This window comes from Phyllostomus discolor, chromosome 2 (assembly GCF_004126475.2).
Source record: "Phyllostomus discolor isolate MPI-MPIP mPhyDis1 chromosome 2, mPhyDis1.pri.v3, whole genome shotgun sequence".
Taxonomy (NCBI): Eukaryota; Metazoa; Chordata; class Mammalia; order Chiroptera; family Phyllostomidae; genus Phyllostomus; species Phyllostomus discolor.
In genome coordinates this window covers 80,617,823-80,633,662 of record NC_040904.2, presented here as the reverse complement: position 1 = coordinate 80,633,662, position 15,840 = coordinate 80,617,823, and the positions used below count along the sequence as shown (strand labels likewise).

At 38.0% G+C, this 15,840-nt stretch overlaps 1 protein-coding gene across 1 annotated transcript in view; it reads right to left on the bottom strand.

Annotated features, from left to right (window-relative positions):
- Positions 1-2,531: 2,531 nt before the first annotated feature.
- The window catches only part of TOMM70 (translocase of outer mitochondrial membrane 70), a 39,424-nt gene continuing 26,115 nt past the window's right edge, over positions 2,532-15,840 (bottom strand). Inside the window, exons 7-12 of the mRNA XM_028504457.2 lie at positions 15,683-15,817; positions 14,563-14,670; positions 12,983-13,099; positions 10,168-10,265; positions 6,743-6,865; positions 2,532-4,592 (exon numbers count right to left, since the gene is read on the bottom strand). Coding sequence (XP_028360258.1) covers positions 4,439-4,592; positions 6,743-6,865; positions 10,168-10,265; positions 12,983-13,099; positions 14,563-14,670; positions 15,683-15,817 — 735 coding nt within the window. The 3' untranslated portion in view covers positions 2,532-4,438. The remainder of the gene's footprint in view (positions 4,593-6,742; positions 6,866-10,167; positions 10,266-12,982; positions 13,100-14,562; positions 14,671-15,682; positions 15,818-15,840) is intronic.

Below are 15,840 nucleotides of genomic sequence, written 5' to 3'. Positions count from 1 at the left end.
CTTTGTTGTGTTAATTGTTTAGGGTTTCTAGTATACAGCCTAACATACCAGTCTTCCCTCCAGTACACACCTCCCAGTTGACACACGAGAATCTAACAGGAGCACATGTCATCCCCCCTTTGTATTGTCACGCTTCAACATATGGATGGACCCCATAATACATAGTTTGTCTTTTAAACAGCCAGCAGTCTTTTAGATTTTAAAAGTGTGTGAAAGTGCCCTGGCTGGCGTAGCTCAGTGGATTAGCGTGGGCTGGGAACCAAAGTGTCCCAGGTTCGATTCCCAGCCAGGGTACATGCCTGGGTTGCAGGCCATAACCCTCAGCAACTGCACATTGATGGTTCTCTCTCTCTCCCTTCCCTCTCTAAAAATAAGTAAATAAAATCTTTAAAAAAAAGTGTGTGAAAGCCTTATCGACATATTTACCATCTCTAGTACTCATTTCATGTAGCTCAATTTTCCTTGTGTTTGAAGGACTTCAGCATGTCTGATAATGTAGGTATGCTTGGTGATTCATTTTCAGCTTTTAAAATATGTGTGAAAGTTTTCATTTTGCTTTCATGTTTTAGAAGATATTTTTGCGGATTACAGAATTCTAGATTCATCATGTCCTTTCCTTGCAGCACACCAGTCCACTGCCCAGTTACACTCTGGCTTGCATTCCCAGAGCAACTCCTGCCCTTTGTTCCTCTGTGTAATTAATGTCTGTATAATGGGGTACAATTTCACCTGTAAGAATGTGATAGCTGGTCAAAATGAACCCTGAATTTGTTCCCCTTTAAGTGGGAGAACATTGCAGTCTACAGTGTTTAAAAGTACTTTAATTTACTGCCCTATACTGACTTTTTAATGAGGTAGGCCATGGTTTTTTTTGAACACTCTGAAGTTGGAATCTATCACCTGAAAGTAAGGTAAGATTTAGCTCATTGGAGTGGCTCCCTCCCAGGGGTGATAATATATGTTGAAATGTCCAGGATGTGCTGCTTGACTTGGGCCGAGCTATTTGAAGTTGAGCTACTAACATAGTGGGTGTTGTGCTGGTTGCAGATGAAGAAATTAGTAACATTACAGGGTTTAAAATGACTAAGTAGTTGATTGTGACATCAAGTGCATTTTTAGGGGACTCCTTGCTGCCACCAAAAGTTAGGTCTGTACAACGCACATCAAGTGAAAAAGGGCTTAGACAAGAATTGAAAATAAAACTAGTGCTCCACTGGCTCTGGTTTTGTCTTTTTACGCTGACTCTTTAGCACTGCTGGTTAGGTTTTAGTGGTAAGTGGGTTTGATGAATCCAGGGGAAGGAAAAGAGAAGATGGGTCTGTCTCCTGTGATGTCTGCACTGACCAAACACATTGCTAGTGCTGCAGGCTTACCTGTGTGTGGCAGTTTTCATATTCCACCAAATTACCATCATTCAGCTGTTTCTTCTTGGGTGAAGGTTGGAGGATAGTTAAAGCTAGTTGTTGGAAGAGAATACACTTTAGGATAAAATGGTCTTGTTAAGAACAGGAATTAAGAAATTAAGCCTCAGATCTCCAGTCAGATAACTAAAACTAATACAGTATATAAGGATACTTATTCAACGATTACTTCATATCCAGTTCTTAATTCACTGAATGAACAAGAGTGTGGAAGAATGGAGGAACATGTGGGCAGTGTTGTGATTCTACCTTTTCCCGAAATATTTTAAAGCCTACAACTGTATTCCTTTGTGCTCAGCTATTCTTATTACTATTGTGTCTATAGATTCATTCTCAAAGTTTATCCCTCAAAACAAAAACCATGCCTGTAAAAAACTTTTCCTCCCAGTTTCTTAAAGGACTCATTTCTGCTCACGTGTTCTCTTCTTTCAGTTACTTTCAGATGCCTGCAGCCCCATTCTGCCTTCCCCATCCCACTGACACTTCCCTGGCAAAGGTGACTAAAGAGGTCCATTTGCAGGCCTGTGCTGCCTCTGAAACCTAACGCCATTGTGACCTTGGTGCTCTGGCTGCCTTCTCATTGCTACCTTTGTCCCTTAAATGTTGACGGTTCCAAGTTTTATTTTTAGTTTCCAGTTTTAATTCTGTCCCGAAGTAATCCCATCAACATGCGTGGTCTTAAATATATGCTGATAATTCTCAAACATGTAGCTCCACTATTGGTGTCTCAGCAGTTAAAAACAAAAAACATTTTGCTGGACACCCTAGGATGGCTTATTTTCAGCTCAGACTCATAATGAACTTCACTTAGATTTTTAAAAAGTTTTGGTTATTTCCCATGTAAAAAGATCCTTATCTAAATCCTAGTTATCCCTCCAGTCTAGAAGAATTTATTCTCATCTGTGTTTCCACACCACATGGTATATAATCTTTGGCACCCTAACTGGAAATTCTCCATAATTAAAGATAATTTTCCCAGCCACATTAGCAAAGCTTATTTTTGTCATATAAAGTAACAATCACAGGTTCCAGGTGTAGCTATTTGGGGGAGGATCATACATTCTACCAGTGTGTTATGGCTTGTAAATAGATTTCAAGAATAGATAGAAAAGCTTGAATGTAACATTTATTTGGTGAATTTACATGTGAGGTCATTTACAAAAGTAAAGATACAGACAGATGCAGCTTTCAGTGCAGGTTAAAATATTTTTCAGAACAGGCAGTAGTCTGTGAGGATTTGGAATGACAGTATTGAATGGCACATGCTTCAGTTTCCTCTGTGTTTTTCTTCCGAACCCCAAGGGGTAGGAAGGGAAAAGAGTAGAAGAAAATATTAGTGTTCGTGTAAACACAGCCATGCAAATAAAAACTTTTTTAAAAAATCAGGTTGTTCAGAGATGTAGAACATTTCTGTATTTGGGAGTTATCAGAAGAAGAACTAAGATGCAGAGTTCTCATACTTTCCATTATTCACATCATCTTAAATTATATTAACTGCCTCCACCAATTAGAGGCCACCTCAATATTTCCCAGGCTGACTTTGGAAGGGAGTAATTTCTAAGTTTTTAAAAAGACAGCATTTATAGACAATCTTTTTGGTTTCACTAGGATAAAGCACCCTTTAAAAGAGGGGTAAAAGGCTCCTTTACTCCCAGCACTGTAAACTCCAATGAGATTTCATTTCCAGAAAAGCGAAACTAAGGGCTTGATGTTTTATGACTCTCAGGCTTAAATAAACCTTCCCTGCTCAAAATAGTAGCCCCCTTGAGAACACAATGACCAGAAAATGCAGCATATAAGTAAAAGGATGGTCTATAAAAGTGGCAACTGGAAAAGTTATTTCTAAGTAAGAAGATACGGTAGAGAGAGAAAATAAAACAAGAATTTGCCATCAGAATCCCTAGCGAAGACTGGGACGTCACCAGTCAGCCTTAGAGACCAAGTTTCCTCCAAGCTGAAAGGCGTTCTGCGTGTGCTCAGTATCTTGGAAAATACTGGCTCAAAAGTCCTTGAGCACAATTTAGCCACAGTTGAAGCACTAAATGTCAGAAAATACTATGCTTCTGGCCCCAAGAATTCTATCCTTTTTGAACCTTTAGCCACATTTTCTTCATTAGAAATTTTAAGCTAATTAAATACTCCCGCATATCACACTCCATATCTTATACATACAACCAACTTGCATTTTCTTTAAAAAGTATACTATTTAATAGTACTTATTACAGAAAATAGCCATGGGTAATTAAAAACACTTCCATTTCACCTTACCTGTTACCTGGAGTCTCCCAGCATGTGTATCCTCAGAATACTTGCTTCTGCATAATTTATGAATGCTATACAAACCAGCTGTTGTGCACTTTATGAATGATGTACATTATCCTTTAGAGATGAAGGGGCTCAGGCTTAAGAGCAGCCACTGAGTCTAACTTTCTGCAGAATTAAAGGCATTGTGCATGCTGACAATAGTTTAAAGGGCCCTCAATTTTGCTGCCTTAAAAACAAAATCCCCATGTGTTTCCTTAAAAAAACAAACAAAACCTAAAAGGGATTAATTGAATCTAAAAGAAACCTATTTTATAGCACTTAAACTATGTTAATTTAAAAACCAACATGCTACAATATATTTATACTACACAAACACAAAGACAAAATCATCCAGAATGCAATCATCCCCCCCACCCGCCTCAAAAAAAAAAAAAAAAAAAAAAAGCCAAATGAACAAATCAAAGTTTTTATTTGCATGGCCAATTATCATTTGTACTCTTTGCAACTGTTTTAATAACCCTTTAACAGGCTCTAAGCTTCCGTTGCACAGGGAATAAAAGCTGCAACACCGCACACTTCCTTCAACAGCCACTCCCACAACACCCACACGGGACAGATGGAACGAACGACAGCAGCACAACAGGAAACACTAAGTTCCACCATTCAACACAGTTCTTGACAGTGTCTTTAGGGTTCAGTTGAAGAAGGGGTAAATTTCTTCTAAAAAGAGGGTCATGTTCCTTCCCCCTATTTTATAATGTTGGTGGTTTTAATCCATATTTCTTTGCAACTTCTGTCTGGGCATGAGCAGCATCGCAGAGTGAGTACAGATGAGCCATTTCCATTTCTGACTTGGCCAGGTTAATAGCTTTGTTGAACATGTCAATGGCTTTCTCCATGTTTCCTCTAAAAGAACAAAAATTTTAAGTGTTTCATTCAACAAGCACTTCACAGAATGCAATGAAGTTAGTAAGCGTTTACATGTAATTTGACCAGGAAGTTTCAACTGTAATTCTAATAAAATGCTTCTTTATACAAAACAATGCACACAGAAAACGCTCAATGAATCTTAGCTACAATTACACATATGATGTGATTATTATACCTCATAGTCTTATTTTACAGAAAAGAACGGTGAGAGGAAAGAAATCAAATGACTTATTTACAGTCTTCCTGTCTGGTTTCTAAGCTCTATGTGCTTCTCCTGTCTTGTGACACTCCTTTAGAAAGCAGCAGCAGCCTCACCCTGTTGTGCTGTATGTATACACCCATGCCCGTGTGTACTGCTCAGGTGATCTATCACTGCCACTTTGCTCCATTCTAGTCAAATACCTTCCTAACGCACAATTCAAACCCAGTATCTCCATGAGAACTATTTCCTGCTCCCAATGCAGTGTCCCTGAGTCCTGTTGTCACCCTGTGACAGTCAGGTATTTGTTTATATACAATCTTACTGGATCCTGAAGGGAAGCTCTCGATTTCTAGAACCTCATACAATGCCTATTAATTAGTATCTGATTTTTGAGTAAATGGGTGAATATGCTTGGTCAAAAAATATAATTTACCTTTTACAGTCCAAGTGTGGTTTCGCTTTATATAAATACCAAGAACCAAGAGCTGCTTTAAGTAATTAGTATTAGCTCTGTACCTATACATACATGCATGCAATCTTGCAATACTTATTAAGTCCCCACCATACGTGTGCCAGTTAGACTCTTAAAAAGTACAATGTACCTTTGGGGTAACTAAACCTCCTACTACAATTGATGGCTACATGATAGACTTATTTAAAATAAGCTTTTCAGGAGTTCAGATATTAGACATCATATCAGATTTGCTAAATCCTAGGATAATCAGCAATTTTATTCATCCATTCACATTTATTTGTAAGACAGGATTTAGAATGAATTTCTTAAAGTACAATTAACAAAAGAATAAAATTCATCAAACCTCGTAAGTCAGGGATCCTTTGCCCAGGCTCTATGAACAACTTAAACACAAAACTATTTTTTATGTACATTATTCTAAGAAAAATCTACAGGCTTGCTGAAAAAAGAGTAAGAACCACTACCCCATCCCTATTTTAATATAAAAATATTCCTATTAACAAATAGGCAAACGTAAATAATTTAATATTTACATGCAACTGCAAGTACTGAAATGGTTCAAAAGAACCACACAATTTTTCATCAACCTATATATATATTTTGCCTGCTCTGGAGCAGAGGATGCCGGAAAAGGCTGAATGACAGGCAACTGAGACAACTCCTAGTGGTTCCTGACAAGCAACAGTGGCAAGATCAGTTTTTGGTATCAGTGAAATATGGGCTCGTGTCAGTCAATCTGGACATCAGTATCTATACTTTTCAATGACATGGAGGATTGTGTAATCTCCACTTCGTAGTATTGTAACGACTGCTATAAAGATCAGTGGAAATGATGTTTGGAAAACACCTAAAGCACAGTACCTGGCCACAGAGCAGATACCCAAGTGGGCGGCAATTCCAATGTTAACTCGGTCTATATGCTACACTGCACTCTATGGCATAACAGTTGTCACCTGTTAATGGTGGCTCTCAAGTGCAACTCTGGATAAACATTTACACAACACAAGAAGTTATGGGAAGTGAGAATTGCAAAAATCTTACCAACTCCCTGATTTTAAAGAAAACTCAGAGGCTCAGAGATGATGTTTAAACTTGCCCAGTCACTTGGCTGGTTGCTTCTTTGTAGCAGGATGTAGATCTTTTTGCAACCTGGCTACCAATCCTTATGCTACACTGCACTGACTAATTAAGCACACTGTAGGCTTTTGTCTCCAAGAGCTTGACTTAAAGCATATTTTTGTAAGTATGAGTTTTTAATTGGAAAAATAATGCAACAAGACAAATAAAAGTTGTATAGTTTTAAGGGAAGCTTGTCTCAAAAGGCTTAACATATTAAGACTTAAAAACTTAATGGATATTGACAATAACATATCTGTAATGAGATGCATGAAAAGATAATATATCTATGAAGCTGCCTTAAATTTCCTAAGGACAAACGCTAGAAGTTACCTTTGCACTTCAATAGTTCCCATAGTTTCATAGGCAAAATCACATTTACTGTCAATTTCAATAGCTTTGCTGATAAGCTCCAAACCTCTATCCAGGTCTTGCTTCCACTGAAGTTGAAGTAAACTGCAAATGTAAAAAGGCAGTCAGGTGTGACCATGGGCCAGTATCTATAGGAATGCAAGGGCATGACTCAATTTCTGCCCTCAATGAAATTTATTTTGTAAGGAAAAAACCCTAAAACAGTATATAATCATTATCAAATTGTTTTTATTTCACAATTATACTCATTTTGAATTCTAAATTCCTTATGAAAAAGGTGTCAATGAAACAACCTGTGCCCATTGATGGGTGTGTGGATAACGAACACATGGCATCTTACCCACACACATGAAGAGGAACATTATTAAGTCTTAAAAAAGGAAACCCTGCTACTTGCAACAACAAGGATGGACCTTGAAGGTATTATGCTAAATGAAGTCAGTCAGACACAGAAAGTCAAATACTGTATGATCTTCCTTATATGAAGAATCTAAACAACCAACCAACTCACAGATACAGAGAACTGACTGATGGTTGCCAGAGGCAGAGGTGAGGGGTGGGTGAAATGGTACAAACTTCCAGTTATAAGCTAATTAAACCATGGCAGTGTAATGTACAGCATGGCAACTATAGTTAGTAATACTGTACTGTGTATACCTGAAAATTGCTAAGACAGTAGATCTTAAAGTTCTCATCATAAGAAAAAAATTCTGGACTTCCAGCCAAGATGGATGTGTAGGTAGACACACTGTATCTCCTCGCACAACCAAAATTAAGGACAACAAAAATTTAGAAACAAAAAAACAACCAGAACAGACAAAATTGAACTGTATAGAAGTCCTGACAACCATTCACCCAGACCAGTAAGAGGGGCAGAGTAGGTGGCCTGCGGAAAGGGGTCGTGGCAGGAAAAAGCAGTGGCTAGCAGACCCTGGGCATGGGCGCAGGGAGGCAACAAGCAGACCCAGTGAGGCAGCTGACTGTCCACAGTCACACATTCGCGCACAGATACACCAGGCAAAAACGGGTAGCGACACAGACCTCGCAACCCAGGGCCCAAGCGACAGGGAAATAAAGCCTAAAAGCACTGACTGAAAACATTTGCAGAGATTGCGGTGTCGGGAGAGACTCCTAGCCTCACAGGAGAGTTCATGGAGAGACCCACAGGGTCCTAGAACATACACAAGCCCACCCACCCAGGAACCAGCACCAGAAGGGCCTAATTTGCTTGGGGGAAGTGGCAGAGGGGACTGAAATCCAACAGAGAGTACAGCAAGCACCATTATTCCCTCTCTGACTCTGCCCCCACATACAGAGTCACAACCCAGCAACTGGGTTGCCCTGCCCTGGTGAACACCTAAGGCTCCGCCCTTCAGTACATAACAGGCGCATCAACACACACAAAAATGGCTCAAACAGAAGAACAAGTCAAAGCTCCAGAGCCAATACTTTTAAGCGGCTAAGAGATAGTCAACCTATCAGATGCACAGTTCAAAGCACTGGTGATCAGGATGCTCACAGAATTGGTTGAATTTGGTCGCAAATTAGATGAAAAAATGAAGGCTACAATAAGTGAAATGAAGAAAAATGTACAGGGAACCAATAGTGATGGAAAGAAAACTGGGTTTCAGATCAATGGAGTGGACCAGAAGAAAGAAACAACCACACAGAAAAGAATGAAGAAATAAGAATTTTAAAAAATGAGGAGAGGCTTAGGAACCTCCAGGACATCTTTAAACGATCCAGCAGCCAAATTATAGAGGTGCCAGAAGGAGAAGAGGAAGAGCAACAAGTGGAAAACTTATCTGAACAAATAACAAAGGAGAACTTCCTCAATCTGGCAAAGGAAATAGACTTCCAGGAAGTCCAGGAAGCCCAGAGAGTCCCAAAGAGGTTGGACCCAAGGAGGAACACACCAAGGCACATCATCATTACATTAACCAAGGTAAAAATGAAGGAGAGAATTCTAGAAGCAACAAGAGATAAGGGGACAGTCACCTACAAAGGAGTTCCCATCAGACTGTCAGCTGATTTCTCAAAAGAGACCTTGCAGGCAAGAAGGGGCTGGAAGGAAGTATTCTAAGTCATGAAAGGCCAAGGACCTACATCCAAGGTTGCTCTATCCAGCAAAGCTTTCATTTAGAATGGAAGGGCAGAGAAAGTGCTTCCCAGATAGATAAGGTCAAGTTAAAGGAGTTCATCGTCACTAAGCCCTTATTATATGAAATGTTAAAGGGACTTATCTAAGAAAAAGAAGATAAAAAACATGCATAGTAAAATGACAGTAAACACACAACCATTAACAACCACACCTAAAACAAAAGCAAACTAAGCAAGCAACTACAACAGGAACAGAACCACAGAAATGGAGATCACATGGAGGGTTAGCAACAGGGGAGTGGGAGGAGGAGAGAGGGAGAAAAGGTACGGAGAATAAGTAGCATAGATGGTAGGTAGAAAATAGACAAGGGGAGAGCAAGAATAGTATGGGAAATGTAGAAGCTGAAGAACTTACAACACATGGACATGAACTAAAGGGGGGGAATGTGGGTGGGAGAGGGTGTGCAGGGTGGAGGGGAATGAAGGGGGGAAATGGGACAACTGTAATAGTGTAATCAATAAAATATATTTAATAAAAAGAAAAAATTCTGTAACTATGTATAATATAACATGTTTGACTAATTGTGATCATTTCACAATATGATGTTTTTTGACAAAGAGAAAGAGAGAGGGGTAGGGGGGTAAAGAGAGAGATAGACAAACAGAGACATCAATTTCTTCCACATATCCATGATTCTTATATGTGCCCTGACCGGAGACTGAATCCACAACCTTGACTTACGGGGACAATGCTCCAATCAACTAGGCTATCCGGCAGGGCTCATTTTACATGTAAATATAAATACAGGATCATTACATTGTACAACTGAAACTAATAGTATGTCAATTACATCTCAAAAAATAGAGAAGTGTCCAACAGTCTGGGCTCTATTACTAACTTACCTTGTAAACTTTATTTTTTACTTTGTATAAATTTAAGATTTAAATGAAGTTTCTTTTTTATGATAACTCAAGTACACACAAAAAAGGAAAAGCTTATTTTACATGTTTCCTATTTTGACACAAGTAACATTTGACAGGATATTCAGAACTGAAATTCTTAAGCTAAAGTGAAAATAGCATATTTATTAATTGCTAGATATGAATAAAATGTAAAGTTTGAAAAATTAATAGTGAAGCATCCACAGCATTGATAAAGTTGTCAACTAACTCACTGATATGCTACACCACAGTCTACTTAGTCAATGACCAAAAGAAATCCATTTGGTAACTATGCAAGAAATTTGGTTTCTTACTGGAACAAACAGAACCACAAAAATACATACCCTTTATGAACATATGTCGTGGCATTATCTGGTTCTAAATCAATGCACTTATCATACATTTCATCAGCTTTACCAAACTGCTGTTGATCTGTTAATGCCTAGGTGAGGAGATATTTCAGTCATATTAATTGTCAACTGAACAGTTAAAAGTATATTATTTTTTAATTATTAAAATTTACTTCATTTATTCATCTCTTACCAAATTATGATGTTTGGGGGATACAAACTTATTTAAAATGTTACAACTTAATTATTGGAGATTTTACATGACATTGTTATAAATATGAAATCTTAACTGTCCTCTATTTTTGACAAGTGGTTAAATGCAATAGCAAACAATGTGGTGAAACTATAGAAACATAAAATCCCACTCTTGGTGCCAGTTTTAGTATCAGCTTTTCACAGGTGCATTTATGCCACTTATTCGCAATTCATCAAAATATACCTAAAGGAATTTAAACATAACAGTCATTTGGAAGGATAAGTTCAGGCATGTTGTTAAGTGTTATCAGTCATTTCTTAAAAACCAAAGGGAAAAAGCAGCTAGAATCAACTGTTTTAAGGCAAATCCCATGGCAGAAATGAAAGGGCTGTGTTATGTAGACACCAGGTCACACAAAAACTGTAACTCTGGCAGCTGGCCAGCATCTAAGCCCAAACTTTGAGTCTTTTTTTTTTAGTTATACTGTGTATCTATATATAACTATATGTATGTATATATGCATATATAAAGTTATATAGTTATACATACAGTGAAGCAAAAATAATTATAGTTATACATACAATGAAGCAAAAATAAGGAGAGAAACCAAAGGACAGACATTTTCGTGCAAGCCGACTACCACAATGCTAGTGGCTAATAAAGATAGCTCAAGTAAGCCCAAACCCAACTGTGGGGAGCACAGTGACAGGGAAATGTGCCATCAGGAAAGCTCTGTGAGAGTTGTTCCTGTGGTTTATTTACTTTTTAACTTTATTTATTTATTTACTTTTATAGAGACAGGAAGGGAAGAGAATGAGAGGGAGAAAAACATCAATGTGTGGTTGCCTCTCACATGCCCCATACTGGGGACCTGGCCCACAACCCAGGCATGTGCCCTGGCTGGGAATCGAACAGGCGACCCTTTTGTTTGCAGACTGGCACTGAATCCACTGAGCCACACCAGTCAGGGTCTAACACTGCTTTGCTTAAAAAGCTATTCAGTGGCTTTGCTCTGTTAGCTGCTCATAGAAATGTGCACCAAAAAAGCCTTTTTGAATTTCATTTCAGTGATGCAGGTGGTGTTGTTACCTTCTGGTTTGCTCCTAATATAAGGCATAAAGTCAAGTATACCTACTCAATACAAAGGGCATACAGTTGTAATGTGCATTTGTACTATTTTAATTTCTATCCATTCTATAAAATTTTATATAACATATGCTTTCTCAACTCATTAAATAGAGCAGGTAGTCAGCAACCAGTGTTTCATTTTGTTTTTGTTTATTTAATTCTCAATATCCTGCCTAGGAAACATAAGAACAAAGACTGAATAGATAAGATTACTTCTAACTAAAGTTAAAGAATTTCTGGGTTTACTTCGCACCCCAGAGAATTATTACAGAATTTCAATCTCTGATAATACAGTGATATGTAGAACTATTAAAGACCCTCATAATAAACCCTAGACAAAGTTTTACCCTGTGAAACTCTGTGTAGGGGTGGGTACATAAACATTTCTTTAGAATTAAAAAAAGAAAAGAAATTATACAGAGGATTGAGATGGATGGTTTATGTAGATACCAGTAACAACTTTTAACTTAAAGACTAAAAGAAAACAGTCATTCAGAAATCATTTAGTTGGAGTAAAAGGTCTTAACTGTGTCCATAGAAGCCAATCATTTATATTTAAATGGCTGATTTAAAATGAGTAAGTTGCAAAGATTTCAGACTACAATTAAAAAGTGAAAATAGCCCCCGACTAGTGTGGCTCAGTGCACTGAGTGCTGGCCTAGGAACCAAAGCATTGTCATTCCAATTCCCAGTCAAGGCACAGGCCTGGGTTGTGTGCCAGGCCCCCAGTAGGGGGTGTGTGAGAGGCAACCACACGATGTTTCTCTCCCTCTCTCCCTCCCTTCCCCTCTCTCTAAAATTTTTTTTTAAAAGTGAAAATAATTCAAGTTTAAATCATACTTCCCAAAACTTCAATCCTAATTCAAGAACTTTAGACAAACCAGAGAGGAGTTAGAAGTGAACTCTTACAGCCTATCTAACCATTTAAAAAGACAATGGTCAAATTGAAATGAAACCCTCTCCAGAAACATTTTCCCTACCAACTGAATATACTGTCTTTTGCTGTGTATAATGCACACCTTTGCCCAAATTTCTGAGGGAAAAATAAGGATGTGCATTATACATGAGTATAATGATTAAACACCATGGGCATAATAATCCCATGTATAATGTGCAGAAAACATGGGTGTGCATTATACATGGGAACACATCATGCCTGACAAAATAGGGCAGTAAAATTTCCTAATTAGATTTTGCAAATCCAATCCAAATGAAAACATGAGGGAAATGTTCTGCTTAAGCTTCCCTATGTTATGAGTTTAGCCTCATGGTTTTTAAATTGTGTAACACAGGAGCCCCTCCTGAGGTAATTCAGGACCATCCTGGGGGCCCAGAGAATCAGAGGGGGAAGAAAGCCTTCTGCTTCCACAGAAGTCACATCCAGGGAAGCACTGTTTTCTGATTTCCCTACTGGAATTCAGCCTATAAGTACTGATCGTTTAACAAGGACTGGCAACTAAAAAAAGTATGAAATATCACATTTACCTGGGCATATAGTGCATAGCCTTCAGCACACTTGGGAAATTTCTTTATGACCTCTTCAAAACCTTTCATAGCCGCCTGGATTTGTGAAGAATTGTTTCCTGTATATGCCTGGCGATACTGTTTTTAAAAATCACAACAGGGCTGTCAAATCAAGAACTCAAAACTCATGGAACATTAAAACATATTACAAAAGTCACACAAAATGACATAAATACTTCCAGAAAGGCAGGTGATCTGCTAACCTAATTTGCTGCATTTTAGATCTAAAAGGGCTCCAGGGAAACGGCTCAGCAGCAGGGGATGCACAGGCCATGCACAGCTAGTACTTGGCTCCTACTATACAAATTCCAGGATGAGCGATACTCTAGAACAGGGCATCCCAACTTGTCAGAACTTAACTTTGCATACAAATGGGGGAGCTTTACATCTAATCTATTATCACTACTAAAAGTATAACAACATTCCTTTATCTAATATCACTTTTCATCTACAATACATAGGATGGACCACATTTATGACAGTGGTCCCTTAAGTTTATAATGGAGCTGAAAAATTTCTACTGCCCAGCAACTTAGCTGTCCTAACATCGTGATGATGCTTCACTCACATATTTGTGGTGATGCTGTGCAAACAAACCTACTGCCAATTGTATAAAAGTATAGCACATGCAACTATCAAAGGTACATCAGTACTTGATACTGATGTAAATGGCATTACTGATTTATGTATTTACTATACTATACTAAACATTTGATCATTATATCAGGGTGTGTTCGTCCTACGTATAAAAAAGTTTGCTGAGGAACAGCATGCTGTGTTATGCAGGCAGCAGCCTCATACACCTCACATTTTACCATGTCTCTTAACTTCATCGTTTTCTCGTACTTGATTCAATGATACCCTGTTTTGTACAGTAACCTGCAGTACAGGTTTGTAGCCTGGGAGGAACAGGCTACACCTCAGAGCCTACTGCAGAAGACTATGCCAGCTAGGTTTGTGTTAAGTGTGCTCTATGATGTTTGCATCAAGACATAATTGCTTAATGATACTTTTCTCAGAACATATCCTCACTGTTAAGCGGCACATAATTATAAATGTGTTTGGGACCTAATTTCTTCCTCTAAAAGAAAAATTCTTTTAGGACTCAAGCTATAGAGCTACTGGGAGTCCTTCATTTCACAATAACTGGACTTATTTTCAGCACTGCATTTCTGAATATTAATAGCTTTACAAAGGTGAGAGAGCAGTCACATGGTGTCATGATCGCAGTTATTTCCTCAGAATTCTTTTGTTCTCTGTAATAGTTATGGTAGATGAGCAGGGAGAACAGTGCTGTGCAGGAGAGCATAAAAACTGGGGCTAAACAGCTATTAAGATGAACTCAAATAATACGTCCCAAGAAATACAGGGGCAGTGTGTGTATACACTTCTATTTCTCTAAACTAACATGTTTTCCCCTATAGACATCCTTTGGGGGAAAAAGAAAAAGATGATTTTGTAGACAGTGAGAACTCATTTTTGTTAACAATGGGGAAATAACAATGATGTTTAGAAATATACAAAAAAAAAATGGAACCTACCAATGCAAAACATTTCTGAGCTTGTGCTAGAGCAGACTCAGGTCTTAGTCTAATACATTCATCAAAATCTGCCACTGCTTCTTCAACTTGATCAAGCAGTATTTTCAGCTAAGAAAAAAACAAACACAACTCAAAATAAAGGTGCACCAATTAAGTTATGTACTGTCTCTTATCACAGCTCAGCATAATACTAATCATGTAGTAATTATTCAATATAAATTACTTTCTAGAAACAGTGAACTAGAAAATTTATAATTTTAAAGGAAAGCTTCTAAAACAAAACTACTGTCTAATTTTTTAAAGAGTACTATAAACCCATTTTTTGCACTGCAATTTTGATCACTCTTATGCAAGAAACCCTTTCTTCTAGAAAATTACAGACATTTCTGTACTTTCAAATTTCAAAGCAAATCAGACATCAGATAATTACCTTTCAAATAAATCTCAAGGTATTAACAGTAAGGATCAAAATGTCAAGAATTTTAAGAATTTCAACACTTCTTCAAACCCTTCAGACAGAAATACTAGGTACAATTCTTCATTCGGAAGGATGTCCCCTTTTCTGTTCTTATGTGGATAGCCCATGCATTCCAACAAGTCATGTTAAAAAAGCAGATTACAAAGCCATGTTTTCCCCAGACGAAGCTACAGTTACACATTGTTTTCTTCACTATGTATTTTTTACTAACAAACAAATACGCAGATTGTAAAACTCCATGCGGAAAAGATTTTTTGTGTACTGTTTGGATAGTCCAGGCCTCTTTATAGCAAGAAACCCATAAAAATCATCGTGTTGATTCTAGCATTAGCTAAAAATTCTCATTAAACGTTTCAATGTTCTACTCATTGAAAACCTGTGAACGGAAGCACCTGAAAAAGAAACTTGAACTGTCAAGCCAACATCTGTAGCTTTCCTTTTCTCCTTTTTATTAAGTAAATACTGAAATTATAAGAACAGATGTTCAAGAGAAGACTAAATAAATGCCAAAACAAACCATAAACCACTGTGATAGTTTGTTCAGAGCTATCTCAGAAGTGATATAACTTTAAGACCTTCCCAAATATGGTATCAAATTCCTCAGTCCACAGGCCAGAACTCTTGGCAAGAACACAGAGTTACCTGCCCTCGGTGATGGTACACATCTGCATTCTGAGGATCGATGTCGGCAGCCATGTTGAAATCCTGCGTAGACAACAAAGGCTGCTGCTGCTGCATGTACATGCTGCCTCTCTTGATAAGTGCGTTTGCTCGAAGCTACATGTCCAAAAGGAGAAAAG